Raw genomic sequence first — 17,873 nt, forward strand, 5'->3', positions numbered from 1 at the left:
AGATTATTCGATTCTCGCTCGCGAATGGTGATCTCCTATGTGTATACGGTGAAACATCATCGAAAGGTCTCAAGCTTATGTCATGCATTCAAGCCAGTAAATATCTCCGCAAGGAATACCGAGCCTTCCTGGCCAACATCGTAGTAGCGGAGAAGGGAAAGAAAAGGAAAGTTGAAGTCAAAGATGTCCCAGTGGTTCGTGAATTTCCTCAGGTGTTCCCTAATGATCTTCCCGGACTACCACCAAGTCGTGATATCGACTTTCGTATCGACCTCATTCCTGGAGCTAACCCTATCGCCAAAGCCCCTTATCGACTCGCTCCATCCGAGATGAGGGAACTCTCGAATCAACTCCAGGAATTACTCGAAAAAGGCTTTATTCGCCCAAGCACATCTCCTTGGGGCGCGCCAGTCCTTTTCGTCAAAAAGAAGGATGGGTCGTTCCGGATGTGCATTGACTATCGGGAATTGAATAAGCTAACCATTAAGAACCGATACCCCTTGCCCTGAATTGACGATTTGTTTGATCAACTACAAGGTGCAGCATGCTTCTCTAAGATCGATCTACATTCAGGATACCATCAGCTACGGATTCAAGAGGAAGACATCCCTAAGACCGCTTTTCGAACCCGTTATGGCCATTACGAATTTGTTGTTATGCCCTTTGGTTTAACCAACGCACCCGCGGTTTCATGGATCTGATGAATCGCGTGTGCAAGCCATACCTTGACCGTTTCGTCATCGTGTTCATCGACGATGTCTTGATTTATTCCAAATCGAAAGCCGAACACGAGCAACATCTACATTTGGTTCTCGAGTTACTCCAGGGGAACCAACTCTATGCCAAATTCTCCAAGTGCGAATTCTGTTTGGAGGAGGTGCAGTTTCTGGGTCACATAGTGAATAGTCGGGGTATCCATGTCGATCCTGCGAAGATTGAAGCTGTCAAAAGCTGGATTACGCCTAAGAACCCGTCAGAAGTTCGTTCTTTTCTCGGACAAGCGGGCTATTATCGACGATTCATCGAAGGATTCTCCAAGATCGCTGTGCCGCTTACCGCTCTTACCCATAAGGACAAGCCTTTTGTGTGGGGAAAAGCACAAGAGACTGCCTTTCAAACCCTCAAGCATATGCTGTGCAACGCACCGATTCTTACACTGCCCGACGGAAGCGACAACTTCATTGTCTACTGTGATGCTTCTAACCTTGGTCTCGGTTGTGTTCTCATGCAGCGAGACAAGGTTATAGCCTACGCATCTCGTCAGCTCAAGATCCACGAGAAGAACTATACAACCCATGACCTCGAGCTAGGCGCGGTTGTCTTTGCATTGAAGATTTGGCGACACTACCTGTATGGCACTAAGTGTACAATCTACACTAATCACAGGAGTTTACAACACATCTTTAATCAGAGAGAGCTTAATATGCGTCAATGCCGATGGGTAGAACTTCTCAATGATTACGACTATGAGATTCGTTATCACCCAGGCAAGGCGAATGTGGTTGCCGACGCGCTCAGCAGAAAGAGTTACGTGCTCAGTACTCGAAACATCCAAGCCCAGCACAACCTCGAAACCCTTATTCGTGAAGCCCAACATGCTTGCTTTAACGAGCGTACATTGAAGAGAGAAAGAATCTATCACGATGGAGCTCAGTTGGTAAGCAAACCAGATGGGATATTCTATTATCTGGACCGAATTTGGATCCCTAAGCGGACCGATTTGCGAAAGATTATTATGAACGAAGCCCACAAGTCCCGATATTCTATTCATCCCGGTGCGGACAAGATGTACCAGGATCTTCGTTATAAGTACTGGTGGCCGGGTATGAAACGGGATATCGCTCTATACGTTGGAAGCTGTTTAACTTGTGCAAGAGTAAAGGCTGAACATCAAAGACCTTCCGGCTTACTCGAACAAACGCCAATACCTATATGGAAGTGGGAGAGCATAGCTATGGATTTCATAACAAAACTCCCACCCACGCCATCAGGTCACGACAGTATTTGGGTCATAGTCGATCGTCTAACGAAATCAGCCCACTTTTTGCCGATACGAGAATACTACAAGGTGGAACGACTAGCCCAAATCTACACCGACGAGATCATTCGTAATCATGGTACGCCTCGTGACATCATTTCAGATCGTGACGCTCGGTTCACTTCGCGATTGTGGGAAACATTTCAAGCGGCCCTTGGTACGTCGCTTAATCTGAGTACTGCATTCCACCCTCAAACTGACGGACAGACTGAAAGAACGATCCGTACTCTTGAAGACATGCTCCGAGCATGTGTTATAGATTTTGGTGGTAGTTGGAACAAACACCTGCCATTGGTCGAATTCTCGTACAATAACAGCTATCATGCCAGCATTCAAATGGCACCTTTCAAGGCTTTGTATGGAAGAAGATGTCGATCGCCCATTGTGTGGCACAAGATCGGTCACTCACAACTAACCGGTCCCGAGATTCTACAAGAAACGACTGACAAAATCCACCAGATTCGAGACAACTTGGTGAAAGCTCGGAATAGACAGAAAAGTTACGCCGATAAAAGACGCAAGCCCCTTGAATTCAAAGTTGGTGACTACGTACTCCTAAAGGTATCACCTTGGAAGGGTGTAGTACGATTCGGCAAGAAAGGGAAACTCGCGCCTCGATATGTTGAACCTTTTAGGATTATGGAAAGAATCGGAAAAGTCGCCTACAGACTCGAACTACCGGAGGAACTTAGTAACGTCCACCCGACTTTCCACGTCTCAAACCTCCGAAAATGCCTTGCTGATCATGATCTAATCGTACCACTCGACGATCTTCAGGTCAATGAAACGTTACACTTCGTGGAAAAGCCTATCAAAATCATTGATCGCCAAACCAAGCAACTCAGGCGCTCTCGCATCCCAATCGTGAAGGTCCGATGGGAAGGCAAACGAGGCGCGGAGTTCACTTGGGAACTCGAAAGCGACATGAAGGCCAAGTACCCGCAGTTGTTTAAATAAATAGATCTGAAGCATCAAATTGGTAAATCACGGTGTTGTGTAGCCTTCGAGCCTAATTTCGGGACGAAATTCCCTAAACAAGGGGAGGCTGTAACCCCCCGTGTTTTCGAATGTCAAAGTCAAAGTCAAAGTCCAGGTCAACTTTGACTTTCTTTGACTGTAGACAGTCGATTTTATATTTTAGTTGTATTATGTGGAGTAAGTGTTGTAATCAGCAAGAATCGAGGTAATCGAATGTGTTTTAATGCGAACCGATCTACGACTGTGAATGATAGGAAGTAACAATGCGATAAAGATAACTAATCAGCAATTAAACCGATCTAACAATCAATCGAACTCGAGACTCGAATTATGCGAATTGTGATATTGTTATACGTGTGTGTGTGCCTTACGTGTTACTTGTGCGTGTTTACTTATGTTTGGTGTGGTATTCAAGCAAATCAATCGAAAATCGAATCGAAACTCGAAAGGCAATCGAACTCAATCTAAACCGACATCGAAACGTGATTTATAGGAGATTGTATATTAGATATAGTAGTTGGGATTAAAAGTAATTTGACTAGGAACTCTATCGTAGTCGTATCATCGTACATCGAAATCGAAACATCGAAAATCGTCGCAAAATACTCGAAGTGCGTGGCGGATCGAACAGGAAGCATCCTGATCGAACAGGCCAGCCGATCGGCTAGCATCTTGCCAGCCGATCGAGCAGCCCACTCGATCGGAGCTCCCAGCCGATCGGCTGCCACTTTCCTCTTTTGGAAGCCTATAAATAGAGCTGTCATTGTCATACTTTCCACTTTTGGAAAGCTCTGACCGAACCAGCTATCTTCTTCACCTTTTCTCAGATTTCTCCCAATCCCGGTAAGTTTTCACTCTAATTCTTGTACGTTTTTTATCATTACTTGATTCTACACCTTTCTATCTTTCAAAACTTGGATTCTAACCGTGGAATCACCAAGATCTAAGTGTTCTTGGGTGATGTCATCATGGTGTTCTTGAAGAACATCATGTTTTGGCCTCATTCCACTATGATTAGCTTAGGTCTAACCGATTTCCACATAAACAAGTTAAGATCTATCAAAGATCTAAACATCCACAAGTTGTGAAGGATTGGAAGGAGGAATTCCAACTTTCTTTCAACTCTTTTACACTCAAAGCCTTCAATCAATAGAGATGGAGCTTGAACCGGCTAACTAATCATTCAAATAGTTAAAAGGTTCAAAATTCGGGTTCTATGAACAAGGTTCACCGATTTCAGGTTAAACTCCTAACCGACGTTCTGAACCGTTCACCGGCCGGACTTGGGTGATTCCTGTTCGAGCCAAGGGAACAAGTAGGAACGAGGGTTATCATAGTTCAACACGTTTTCAAGATACCTTGAAAGAATGACAAATGAACAAACAGCCAAGTGTTAGACGAAAGGCCGACCAGGTCAGAAATGCTGGCCGAACGGCTAGGCTGTTCGAACAGCCCAGCCGATCGGACATGCCAGCCGATCGACCGGGCCAGCCGATCGGCTAGCACAGGGTCCCACACTTTCAAAATTTCATGAGGTATAGTATTGACGAAGGAGTGTTCGATCAAACATGTCACTCGATTGGTAAACATTACTGTTCGGATCATGAGATACTATGCTTCAACACTTAATCGTTTTCACAACTCGTTCGTAGTAGGGAATGCCAGCCGATCGAACAGACTGTTCGATCGAGTGACATTCAGTGGAGGACCACTTCTGAAATTCCTAGCCGATCGAGTGAGCTAGCCGATCGAGTGAGCTAGCCGATCGAGCGAACCGCTCGATCGAGCGACTTGAAAGGTAGGAACACGTCAGTGTTCACAAATGCTGCAACGAAAACTTCAAAAGTTCAAATCCTCAAACACAAACACACCAGAGGAAGAAACAATCCACTCGAATGGTGCAGCCGATCAAGGCAACCGGCCGATCGAACAGGACTGTCCAATCGGATATACCAGCCGATCGAACAGGCCGTCCGATCGAACCTGCCGTTCGATCGACCAGCCTATTCGGTCCTTTCACACTTGTTTACTTTCCACGTTACTCATTGTTGTGCTATCAAACTATTCAGGCTAATCTTACTCTCAGCGCTCCATTCAATCCATAATCAATCACTGTGAGTATACTCGAACCCTTTTTGCTTTAGCACTTTTGGGTGTTACATAAGTTACTTATCAAAATCACAATCGATCACACTATTCAAACTATTTGAACGCTAACCGATTGCATGTATTACGTGATTAAATGTATGCTTGTTATTATGTTTACACGTGGAAAGCTGTCTACCTGCCTTAGCAACGTAGTACTATAGTTTGGACTCAGCGCCCGTTCACACGGGGGTTGTTAAGGACAATTTACTTGCATGATTTACGGTGGTGATCATGTATTGCGAACTGTCTCGGACAGTCAACCCGCAGTCACTGGTATTGATAGGTCCATGTCGATAATTTACATGCATCATTGCTATCTGTGTACGTGCTGGTTATGCGTAAACTATTCGAACTCTATATGCTATTATTAAACTTGTATGCTCACATTTACATTATATGTATTGACTTTATTTTAACGTATGTGACAGGTGCTTAAGTTGCTAGGATGCTTAGCTGCATGGTGATGAAATCAAGGCTAGGGAGTCTAGAAACAATAAACATTTGTCTGTAATAATTAAATCTGAGTTGTCGGAACGGAGTTACTTGTCTTGTTGCTTTCTGTGATAACTTGTTATTTATTTGGGACACGGTATGGGACGTGTCATTTAAACTAAATTTATATAATAGTTGTTGTGGAAACTTCTGGACAATCTGTTTCGCTCAGTGCCGCGCCCCGATGATTCCGCCATCGGTTGGGGTGTGACACCTACATAACCCGAACCCTCGAACCTCTGCTCAGAACCTTTAACCACAGCATTTTCACCAGGAGTAGCCTGGACATCCGCAAATGCAACATCTGATGTATCATCACTCTTAATGAATTCCAAAGCAGACATGACTGCAAGAAATGGACAAGCATATATAAGGGATCATAAAATGCAAGTAAAAGAGAAAAAATAAATGTGCAAAAACATACCCTGTCCATCCCTCATAAGAACCGGGTCTCGATTTGGTTTATCCCATACCTTACTAATACCCAGTAACACCAATAGTTGCTCGGGAAAAGGACGAACCCTTGAGGGACATTCCCTGATAATTTCAAGAAAACGGGAGTTTATCTCAGAAGCAGAAGGTTCAGGTTTATTAAGAATGGCCTCGGGTCGCCTCCAAACCATTTTGAACGGAAGAATCTCATCCGAGACCCAGAAAAAACCGATCCTTCCAGGAACCAAGGGTGGTAACCATAGATGAAACTAAGCAAACATCGGCTTTCAACGTCTCAAATGTAAACCAATCACCGTTCTTTGCCAACCGAAAGAAACAGCGGAATGATAACAAGGTAGGGTCATAACCACACGCTCGGCATAAAACCTCGAAATGCAAAACCCTAGCCAAACCTTGTGGGTGTATTTGACCAAAAGACACACGGTAATACTCTAACACGTTTAAAACAAAGAGTGAAAATGGATGACGGAGATTAGAAAATTCAAAGTGTAGACAGTAAAGTGCAATCGAACCAGCCGGACACTGATCGATTGAGACATCCATCCCCGGAACAACTGGTTTAAACTTCAGCCCAATTCCCCATTCCATACAAAACGTTTCAAACTCCTCTTGGGTTAAACGCGAATAACTTACGGCTAAATCTTTACGAGCACCCATAAGTTATGATTGAAAGAAAGAAAACGAAAATAAAGAACTAACCTGGACGAAAGGAAGGGAAGATATGAAGAAAACTTGAGAGAAAATGAAGGAACTTTGTGATCATGTTGATAAAAAAAGAAAAATAAGGCCAAAATAGGAGTTATGATTACACAGCAGTTAATTACACTGCAAAAACCGCCGACCAATAAACTGCCACACATCAATCAAATCAGTTGTCAGTTTTGAAATTCAAAAAATCCTCAACTGTCCTCAACCCTTCAAGCCTCCAAGCCTTGAAGCCTTTGAGCAATGCAAATAAATGTGTAAAAGTCAGAAGTCTTTGAGCTCATTCCCAAAAACCTCTGACTTAGGGGGCTGATGACGGGGATAGCCCAAGACCAAATAAAATGACCAAAACACATGAATGCTTAAAAGGTTGAAAGGTTCAAAGGTTAAAAACCCGGGAGCTAGGATAAAGCAATACATGAACAGTAAATGGTCACATCTCTGATTGCTTCACCAACTCTCCTAGCCACAAAAGTAACACGAGTCCACAGAATGTAGTCTTTTACACGCAGGTCAAAAGGCTTCAACCCCCAAAAGGGTAAGTCCCCCACTGCATACAAGTTTCACTAGTCAATGGTTTCTTCTTGGGAGATGACCTTTCCTATAAATTGACACTTCATTTAGTGCAAAGGATGTTCTGATCAGCTCTGATTCCAGGGAGACCTCTGATCATTATTCTTGAGTACTTGTTCCATACAAGTCACTCTCCGTCACATACAACACACACATTCTCTTTGCTCCCTCGTCCGAAACTGAACACATTTCAGTGGAGGATCTCGAGCAAACAACAAAATCAAACTAGTGAACCTCTCTCCACGTCTAGCAAACGTGGGGGGACCCCACGACCTGCGTTAGGCAAAATCAAACCCTCCAACCCTTTTGCCTAACCAGCCCAGCTACTACCATCGGTCTAGTATCTGTTGCATCAACACACCCGAAGAAAAACGCGAAGGAGGAAGAAGCGGTTACGAGTGCATGTACTCTTGTGATACAAGCAATGGAGCATGTTCGGTCTACTCCCCCTCCACGGCTCATTTTGTGGCGCACCTATATCTTGCGAGATCGTGAAGCCGTGAACGAGCGTTTGATGAAAGACTATTTTGATCCCACACCGGTTCATGGACCCAATATTTTTAGACGGCGGTTTCGAATGAGCCAAAGGTTATTTTTGCGCATAATGATTTGGAAGATAAGTATGATTTCTTTAAGCAAAGAATGGACGCACGAGGATATTTAGGCTTCACCTCAATTCAAAAGGTCACTTCTGCTTTACGCATATTAGCCTACGGAAACACGTACGACATCAACGACGAGTACTTGAAGATGGGGGAGAAAACAACACGAGATTGCGTGGAACAATTTTGCTATGGTATTTTTTAATCACTTTTATTTATTTAATTTTGTGTAGTTACTTTTATTTTTAGTAGCTCACTAGTAAAACTTTTATATATTAAATTAAATTTTAGGTATATGCCAGTTTTATGGAAAACGTTATTTGAGAAATCCCACTTGGAACGACTGTCTACAAATATATGAGGTGCATCTAGAAAAGCATGGAATACCCGGCATGATTGGTAGCTTGGATTGTCGTCAATGGCGTTGGTATAATTGTCCAACCGCTTGGCGAGGTCAACATACACGGGGTGACCAGAAAGGGCCAACTTTGGTTTTACAAGCGGCTGCGTCATACGACCTTTGGATTTGGTCGGCTTTCTTTGGTGTAGCCGGGTGTATGAACGACATTAATACCTTAGAGGCTTCACCATTATTAGAGAGCTATATTTCTGGAACGATACCAAAGGCCGATTTTCATGCAAACGGGAACGACTACGAGCATGGCTACTATCTAGGCGATGGTATATACCCGGAGTATTCGATTATTGTTAAAACATTTTCTGAAACGTTCGATGAGAAAAGAAAGTATTTTAAAAAACTACAAGAGTCTTCGAGAAAGGACATAGAGAGATGTTTTGGGGTTCTACAACAACGATGACATTTTATCAGAAATCCTTGTCGTATGTGGCATAAGGATAGAATACAAATGACCATGTATGCTTGTATCATTTTGCATTTTATGATCATAGAGGATGATGAAAAAGCGATATGCCAAAACTATATTCCGGAAGATGTAGTTAAAGGAACCCAAGCAATAATGGAAGAGAGACTCACAAATGCTCAACTATTGAGATCTAAGGAAATACATAACACGTTGAAGGCGGATTTGGTCGAGCATGCTTGGGCGATTCGCCCAATGCGACACACTGGTGACGACGAAGAAGATTCCGAGGAAGAAGAAGTTGAGGAATTCGAAGCGGGGAACTTTGAAGACGTAGGTTTAGGTGCTGGAGAAAACGAAGAGGAAGAAGGAGAGAACGACGATGAAGACGAAGAATAAATGTATTTATTTTAGTGTAATGTTTTTTTAACGTTTTTTTTTAATTTTATTGTATTGTTTTTTATTTAATGAAATGGTTTTGAATTTTAAAAAGTTAGAAATTAATTAAAAAAATTGAAAATTAATTAGTTGAGTAACGATGAGGTAGGGGCTTTATGACTACGGTCTTAAGTGACATAACGCCCCATAAAGCCCCTGTGTGACGTGGCACGACTTGTGTCGCGTAACACCCAGAAAGGGGCTTTATGAAACCCTAAAACAGCATATAGTTTTAAACCCACAAAAGCACTTTTTGAGTTTTGAGTATGTGGTGGAGGAAATGAGTTGCTTTTATATCATATATGGGAGTTCTACTTGTGTGTATGGAATTGAGAAACTTTTATATAACATTTTTCAGTCTCAAAAATCCTATGATTACAGTTTAACAAACATGCAGAGCACAAAGACAGAAAAAAAAACGCCACTTTACTTGCCTGAATCCGAAAAACATTAATTGTACAATGTTTCTTAACCTTTTTTTCATTTATATTCTAATCTCTAGATATACTTCAATCCTGACATATATTGTTGTCTGGATATTAGATACTGGATCAAGGAATATATAATTCCCAACAACCCTAATATCCTTACCTTCACCACATCAGTGATTAACAATGGAGGCAAATTAAGGGGTATCGTAAGCAACGGTACCGAATCGTTCCTCTTTTTGTAACTCCACACAAACTGATTGAACAGGATATGACTCGGGAATGTCAAAATCAACAACGCCAAATTTTTCACCGCGAATAACCAATTCGGCCCACCGACTTGCATCCCCCAACCGACATTCCCTTGCCAAATCTCTTCCCATATGCTGTAAACTGATGTCAAAATCAAATAACCAGATATCACAATCGTAACAGGGAAATACCTCTGTTTGTCCCCAAAACCCGCAACAAAATCCGAATCTTGATTGAGTAGCAAGAGTATAGGCGCCAAAAGGAATATCGCACGGTTTGACCCGCCTGTGAGATTAACGTTCAATATAAGACATATGGCAAAACACATAATGGTTGCCACGTTGCCGACAGCTGGCATCCATGCACCCTCTGCAGCCATCCGTTTGATTGTAAACGCGGGTACGGTAGACGCCCGACGTTGCTGCATGAACCTCATTTTAGGGAAGGAAGAACCGGAATCGCTGCTTTGACCAGATTGACTATGTCTAATACCACCGCCACCCTTCTCGTTGAATTTTTCCCTCATGAGTGATGCCAGCTCATACTTAATCTCGAGTGCTATAAGCATAAAAATCGCAGCATACAATCCCAGTAAAGACGTTCTTGCACCCTCGACCGCCAGCAAGGCAGTTAGTTTACTGTCTTCCTCACCCAAGTCACCGACCCCACTATCGGCTAGAATCGACTTGACCCGGACCTGACCCTCTAACAAATACGTGACCGGAAATAGAGCCACCAGTAAAGCAAACACCCAAGGTAGAACTTTCGTGCTAGAAGCAGACGGCAGGTGGGTAAAGACCACAAACACAGAGGTGCAAACCGTAGTTGTGACGATAAGGATGTGTAAAACGGTTGCTTGTAGGAAATATTCAGCTGATATGTAAACACCAAGAGCAATTCCCATTGCGATTGAAAAAATCATTCTTAATTCGACAATGTATCTGATGGGAATAATGGAGGTGACTGCTGCAAGTGAGAGAAGAATTGCTGACATAAGCAGCCATGATGGCCATGTAGGCTTTGATGTGATGAAACCATATATTGAGATGTCATCAGATGATTGGCGGGCGGCTTTGATTAGTTCGGAATGGTATGTCCATGACGATGGAACTGGCGGTTGCATGACTATAAAAAGGACGCCTGTTGCTATAACTAGTACCAAGCTTCTTTTAGCAGACTGCATATTAAAAAAAAAAAGATTAACAAAAAATCAACGTAGGAGTTAAGAACATTAAACAGCATTGAATTTGAAAGAAGCATTAGTTCCGTATATATCCTTCTAAATTTCTTAATTAATATCAATTAAAGAAAGTAGCCAATAACAGAAACTCAAGGTGGCTAATTCTACCCATTCATTTATGGATGAGTTATGACCGACCCTTATGGGTCAAATGGATTTGAAATCGTCGTAAGTGTACTTTTAATGCTTACAGCCTTATAATGTGCTTTATTTAAAAAAGAGTAAAATGTCATTTTGGTCCCTGAGGTTTGGTCAGTTTTGCGACATTCGTCCAAAGGTTTGTTTTTCCGCATCTGTATCCAAATAGTTTGAGATCTTGCCATTTTCATCCGGCTCGTTAACTCCGTCCATTTTTTTCTCTGTTACGTGAGGGATACTTCCATCTTTATTGTTAACTTAAAGGGCAATTCAGTCTTTTTCAGGGGTATTCGGTCTTTTTACATAAAGTGAAAAAGATCGAATTGCCCTTTAAGTTAACAAAAAAGACAGAAATACCCCTGACTTAACGGAGAAAAATGAATGGAGTTACTGAGCCGGATGAAAATGGCAAGATTTCAAACCTTTTGGATACAGATGCGGAAAAGCAAACCCTTGGACGAAAGTCGCAAAACTGGCCAAACCTCAGGGACGAAAATGGCATTTTACTCTTTGAAAAACGATAGATGTTATTGTAGTAAAATAGTTTTGTAAACAGTAAATAAAAAACTGCTTCTAACAAATGGACAAAATGGTAAAAAGATGTTTGTGGGTCAACTAGGCTCGTTCATCTTTGCCACCTGGACATAAGAAAGTATAGGAAACTTTTATTTACCATGACATGAGAAAAGTGAAGAGCAACAATGGGAACACAAGCCAATCCCGTCAAAAGTACACAAACTCCCAAAAGTAACCCTCCAGATGGCGATCTACCATTCCACCATTGCAAAGCTTCAAAGATTGTTTCACGACAAAACCAGACAGACAAAGCAATAACCGCAGCGTGCGAATATCCTTGCCACGGTTTCATCTTTGGGGCTGTTCTTGATCGATCCCTGCAAAATTATAATAAGTTTTAAAAAGAGTAAAGTACACGGATGGTCCCTGTGGTTTACCAAAATTTTGGATTAGGTCTCTAGCTTTCCAAATGTACATGGATGGTCCCTATGGGCACTTTATAATGCATTTAGTCCCCAGATTTTTTCAAAAGTACATGAATGGTCCCTGTGGTTTGCACTTTGCAACACATATAGCCTCTAACTTGGACCTGCTGAAACCTTTCGATGTGTTGGCTGGGGACTAAATGCATTACAAAGTGCAAACTACAGGGACTATCTGTGTACTTTTGAAAAGCTAGGGACCAAATCCAAAATTTTGGTAAACCACAGGGACCATTTGTGTACTTTACTGTTTTAGAAATGTAAAAAAATGTTAAAGAGTTTAAAATTATGGAGAATTGAGGTGAAGCAAATACTTGTATAGAAGCAATGGGGGAGAAACGGCCAATAAAAGAATAGCGGATGCCCATAAAGCAGCTTTTGATGTAATAAACAACATGACGAGCTTTGATGAATACAAGCAAGTTAGCACCCAAACGGCTTTTGGTCCAATTCGGTGGTCAACAGAAAGTCTTCTCACAAGAGCCAATCCCACAAAAGTTGTTAGAACAACCATGTAACTTGGGTACATAACCTCATCATCAAAGCTATAGTAATAAATGCCAGAATATGTATAGAAACGATTCTCGATGTGACATAGAAGTAAGGCATGCCCGATTAAACCGACTTCGGTTAAATAATGAAGCTTTTGTGGAAGAAGAGCTAAACCGGGAACAGCCATTGCTAATATGACATCAGCAACGATAAATTTACAGAAGGATTTTAGTGACATGCCTGCCATCCAGATGTTGAGATCCCAGAAGTTGTGGACGACAAACCATGTCACCATTAAGCTTCCGAGCACAACGAATGCGAAATATGATGAGAGGTTTTTCTTTGTGAAAAATCGAGCCAAGTAGAATCCAGCTACTGCAGGGAGTGGAATGAACTGCAACAGGGTGATTGAAGAACAAAATTAAAACTATACTGTTACAATGACACGTTTATGTTATTCATTAGAATTCTTTAAAAAAAATAAGAATCCAGCAGCTAGTCTAGCTACATTCATATACATAACAAAAAGTCGTCTAAAAGCAACCCAAATAACCACTAAAATAAACAAGTTCTTACATAGTTCATGTTATGCAGTAGAAACATTACAAGTAGCAAAGGGTTCAGATAAAGTATTACAAATTATACATAACACAACATATATAGAGTCGGATAACATAAGCCCACAGACATATAGAAGAAAACCATGCAATATATGCTAAGCAAACTGGGAAAAACCATACACTGCCTATACCCTTTTCTAAACAAACACTTTTGAAAAATACAAAGTCTTAAACAACCTAATAAAACACCCAAGTCAAGTCATATTGGTATCATCAGACCTGTACAGCAATACTTTGTGTAACCTATAATATCCATAAACTTAGAAAGTTCTAAATCGACGTATTTTAACTTGTTTCAAAAAGTTGCTGAACAAAACTGGGTTTTCAATTTGCTCTTTGTTCTTGGTAACCTAGTTTTAGGCACACAAGCAATGTTCATCCACGCACACTCATGAGTCATGTCAACTTTTAGACAAGGAATTAAGCCATCTTTCATGGATTGTTACATATCTCACCATGAGAGTGATATTCAATGTTGAAAAGGAAGTGAAAATGCGAGCTTTATAACCAGTACTCTGGTAGTGAAATGGATAAAAATACTTAATTACTCATTGAGCTCAACAAAGTTCAAATATATAAACAAAATTGTGAACCTTATATTGGACATTCCTTTAAAGTTTGAAGTCAATATTACATTTTGTTCAGTAGGTAGAATTGACAATTAGCAATCACAATAATAAAATGGTATCAAATCGAAACAGTATAAGGTACTATGGTGACATGTTTTGTGCAACTATCTACAGTCTACACTAAGTATGAGCTTGAAAGAATTAGTATAATCGATAAGAATACACCAACCCTTAAAAAAGGATCTTTAACAAAAGAATCATCTACTGCTTCTAAGAAGTCTATAGTGTTAGAACTTTTAGCCTAGAAAGTAGAAACTAAGCTTCGTGAATTGATAATAAGGCTTAACTCTCCAAAACCCATGCAACTCCATCATTCTAGAGTATTTGCTAAAATAAAATAACATGTGTCACGACTAGATTGGTGGGAACAACACACGTATTTTCTATTTTCTTGCAGATGGAACTATCTCCACTTGAAGGCATCAACTGAAATGTAACCGCCATATACGAGAAAAAGTAGTAGCAACTAGCAACGACTAGGACTTGCAATAGAACAAGATAGAAAATACTTGAATAACAATAAACTTCTAGAGCAAAATTTATCTCACGTCACTGATATAAAACCCAATATATCGTACGACATTTCCTAGGTAACCTAGTTTAAGTTGCACTAGAAGAAAACATTAGCATTCTAACTAACTTAGAAACTTGGCTGGGCTATTGCTAGTTTGGCTTCGATTTGTCGGCCGTAAATTAAGAAGGGTAAAAAAAGGCTGTTTAGATGATCGACTCACTTAGCCACTTGAATAGTAAACATGTTACAGTCCACTTAATTTAACCAGGCTTAAACTCATTAAACCCACAATATCGCAAATCAATATGGTTGGACAATTATGACTTAACTAACAAATTAGAAGATAACTGGAAGGATTGGTGGCTCAGGTATTCAGTTGGAACAATGCACATTAGTGGGTGTGAAAAGGAAGATGACAATGACAAATACAAGTTTATAAGAGAAGCCATAACATTTACAACGGAAAACAGCAGTTGATATTAGAGCAATGCAAACACAAGAAATATAACCCTGCAACGTAAACTAAAAATGACATACCAGCACAGGAAATCCCACAACAATTGCTCCAGCAGCGCTCACAAAAACAGCCAAACCAGTGAAAGCCAGTGAACTAGAAGCATCAGCAATCATATTCATTTCATAAGCACCCGCACCAGCAGCCCCTCCTAGCATTGTAACTGTGACCAGAACATAATTCAACGGCCAAGGAACCTGAATGTACCGAGCAAACGAATGGAAAACAACCCTAACCTCCAAGCAAACAACAACAATAACCAACGCAACAGCACCATTCACAATTCGAATACTCCGCAACTGATGTTCACTCTTTGTAACCCACCAGAGCGCCCCGCGCGTTGACGCATACAACAGAAACAAAAACGGAACAAAAAAGAGCAAAAACAAGTCGCAAACTGTAGAAGCCGACGAAAACAAAATCGCCGAGTGAGACACAATGTGAAACATCAGAGGAAAAAACAACAAATGCAAACTGTGTAAGCAACTCTCGAGCTGGCCAAGAACTAAACTATCGTCCGGAACCTCTCCCCCATGGTAACTAACTTCTTGCTTCATTTTAAACGACGAAACACGCGGAATCGAGTACAACCAGTAAAACACACAATTAAACACCATATAATAATAAGAAGCATTCATCATACCAACAGCAGAAACAGTCGCCCAACTAAAAAGCACCGAACCGATAACCGGAGTACACGCAAACAAAATCCGCTCAAAAGCAAGAACAATAGTCGGAAACTCAATCTGAATCCACTTAAACTGTAAAGACGCCCAAACACCTATCAAAAAACTAGCAAAACCACACACACAACAACCTAACAACCCTAAAATCACCGAATTAAAACTGGTAAACAGAGACGAACTAAAACAGAAAACAATCTGTGCAGATATGATCGTAAACCAAACCGCAAAGAACGAACCGGATTTAAAGTTCAACGAGTCGAGAACATACGCAACCATAAGCCCTAGGGTTAGAGCGGCAACAACTGGAGTGCCGCCGAGGTCGAGGAGGAACGCGGCGGACGGAACAAGCGCGACGGCGATCCGCGCGTTGTGAACAAACGACGTCGGATTGAAGCGAGAGTTGTGTTGCGAACGGCGGTTAGTGGTGGTGTTGCCGTTGGGGTAGCTAGGGCTAGGGTTTCGTTTGGGGGAGTAGACACTGTTGAAGTTGGGGGAGGGAGAGGTGTAGGGGCGGTAGGGCGGAGGGTGGAGCTCCGGCGGAAGCATGGTCGCCGGCGAGGGTTTAATCGGAAATGGGATCTGAGTCAGAAAGCGAAAGCCGAAAAGAGTGGTGGGTTTGATCTGAGAGGATTGTGTGACGTGTTTGGGAGAGTTACAGCCGTTGGATTGCGAGATTGTTACATGTCTTTAAGACCCATCTTTCAAAATTAATGACCCTTGCATTTGAAACGTATTGCCGGGTTGACTATACTTTCTTAATTATGATTAATTAAAAATTAAAAATATTGGGATTCCTGATTTTTAACTCCTTTTAATCTATATCTAGTAGAACCATATTATTACACGAGTTGAATAAATGTAATTCTATATATTAAATAATAAAAAATAGTTATATCTTTAAAAACCATGTGTATTGCACAGATTAAATAAATGTAATTTTGTATACTAAATACTAAAAACGTCATATCTTTAAAAAACTCGTATATCATCGGGTTGAATAAATCTACCAAATAATAAAAATATTACATCCTTAAAAACTCCGTATGTTATATGTGTTGAATTGAATAGATCTAAAAAGGAGTTATATCTTTAAAAACCATGTGTATTACACATATTAAATAAATGTAATTTTGTATATTAAATACTAAAATAGTCGTATCTTTAAAAAACCCGTGTATAGTAGGGTTGAATAAATCTATCAAATAATAAAAATATTACATCCTTAAAAACCCCGTATGTTACATGTGTTGAATTGAATAGATCTAAAAAGGAGTTATATCTTTAAAAACCATGTGTATTACACATATTAAATAAATGTAATTTTGTATATTAAATACTAAAATAGTCGTATCTTTAAAAAACTCATGTATAGTCGGGTTGAAAAATCTACCAAATGATTAAAAAAAAATTGTATCCTTAAAAACCTCGTGTATTACACGTGTTGAATAAATCTAATTTTACATAGCAAATGATAAAAAGTTAAATCTTTAAAATTTCGTGTATTACACGTGTTATATAAATGTAACTTTGTATAGTAAATAATAATAAAAAAAGTTATAATTTTAAAAACCCCCGCGTTTTACACGATTTGGATAAATATAATTTTGTATACCAATTAATAAAAAATTATAATTTTAATAAATTAGGATAACATTTAATATTAATTTATTATTTATATATTTAATATAAGATAAGTAGAAAAGAGAGGTACTTGTTTTAAAAATATATTAAATTAAATATTTAGATTTGAGGATAATATTGTATTAAAGTATGATAAGATTTAATATTAATTTTTTTTAATCGCAATTATTTATTTATTTAGTTAATATAAGATAAGTATAGATTTGAGGATACCTTCTATGAATGACACGTGTACAAAACTTGGTTTCTTTTATTATAGTAGATAGATTTATATCTATACTACCTTATGATAATTTTACATTGTGTATACATTTTGAAGCAACATGTATAAGAGAGCCAAACTATTTTAGAGGGGATAAACGTGCACATTATCCAAAGTTTTAAGACACTTTAAAGGTATAATTGGAATTCTGGATTACCTGAGCTTTTAAAGCTTGCTTCTTCATTCATCATCGATCCATCATTGAGATTGA

The 17,873-nt window shown here is 40.1% G+C and overlaps 1 protein-coding gene across 1 annotated transcript; it reads right to left on the reverse strand.

The window, feature by feature from the left end:
* Window positions 1-9,652: 9,652 nt before the first annotated feature.
* LOC110865214 lies at window positions 9,653-16,451 on the reverse strand. Its single transcript, XM_022114438.2, has 4 exons — window positions 15,097-16,451; window positions 12,619-13,190; window positions 11,980-12,199; window positions 9,653-11,105 (listed from the first exon to the last, which is right to left on the reverse strand). Exons 1-4 carry the CDS (start codon window positions 16,303-16,305, stop codon window positions 9,747-9,749), a joined length of 3,360 nt encoding a protein of 1,119 aa, XP_021970130.1. The 5' UTR covers window positions 16,306-16,451; the 3' UTR covers window positions 9,653-9,746.
* Window positions 16,452-17,873: the final 1,422 nt, after the last annotated feature.

The sequence above is a fragment of the Helianthus annuus genome, chromosome 6 (genome assembly GCF_002127325.2).
Source record: "Helianthus annuus cultivar XRQ/B chromosome 6, HanXRQr2.0-SUNRISE, whole genome shotgun sequence".
Taxonomy (NCBI): Eukaryota; Viridiplantae; Streptophyta; class Magnoliopsida; order Asterales; family Asteraceae; genus Helianthus; species Helianthus annuus.

Coding starts and splice junctions, on each gene's coding strand:
- LOC110865214 (XM_022114438.2), bottom strand. CDS start 16,305: ATGCTTCCGCCGGAGCTCCACCCTCCGCCCTACCGCCCCTACACCTCT. Junction 12,200..12,618: donor CCCCCATTGCTTCTATACAA/GTATTTGCTTCA, acceptor ATAATTTTGCAG/GGATCGATCAAGAACAGCCC. Junction 11,106..11,979: donor TTCACTTTTCTCATGTCATG/GTAAATAAAAGT, acceptor TTTAATATGCAG/TCTGCTAAAAGAAGCTTGGT.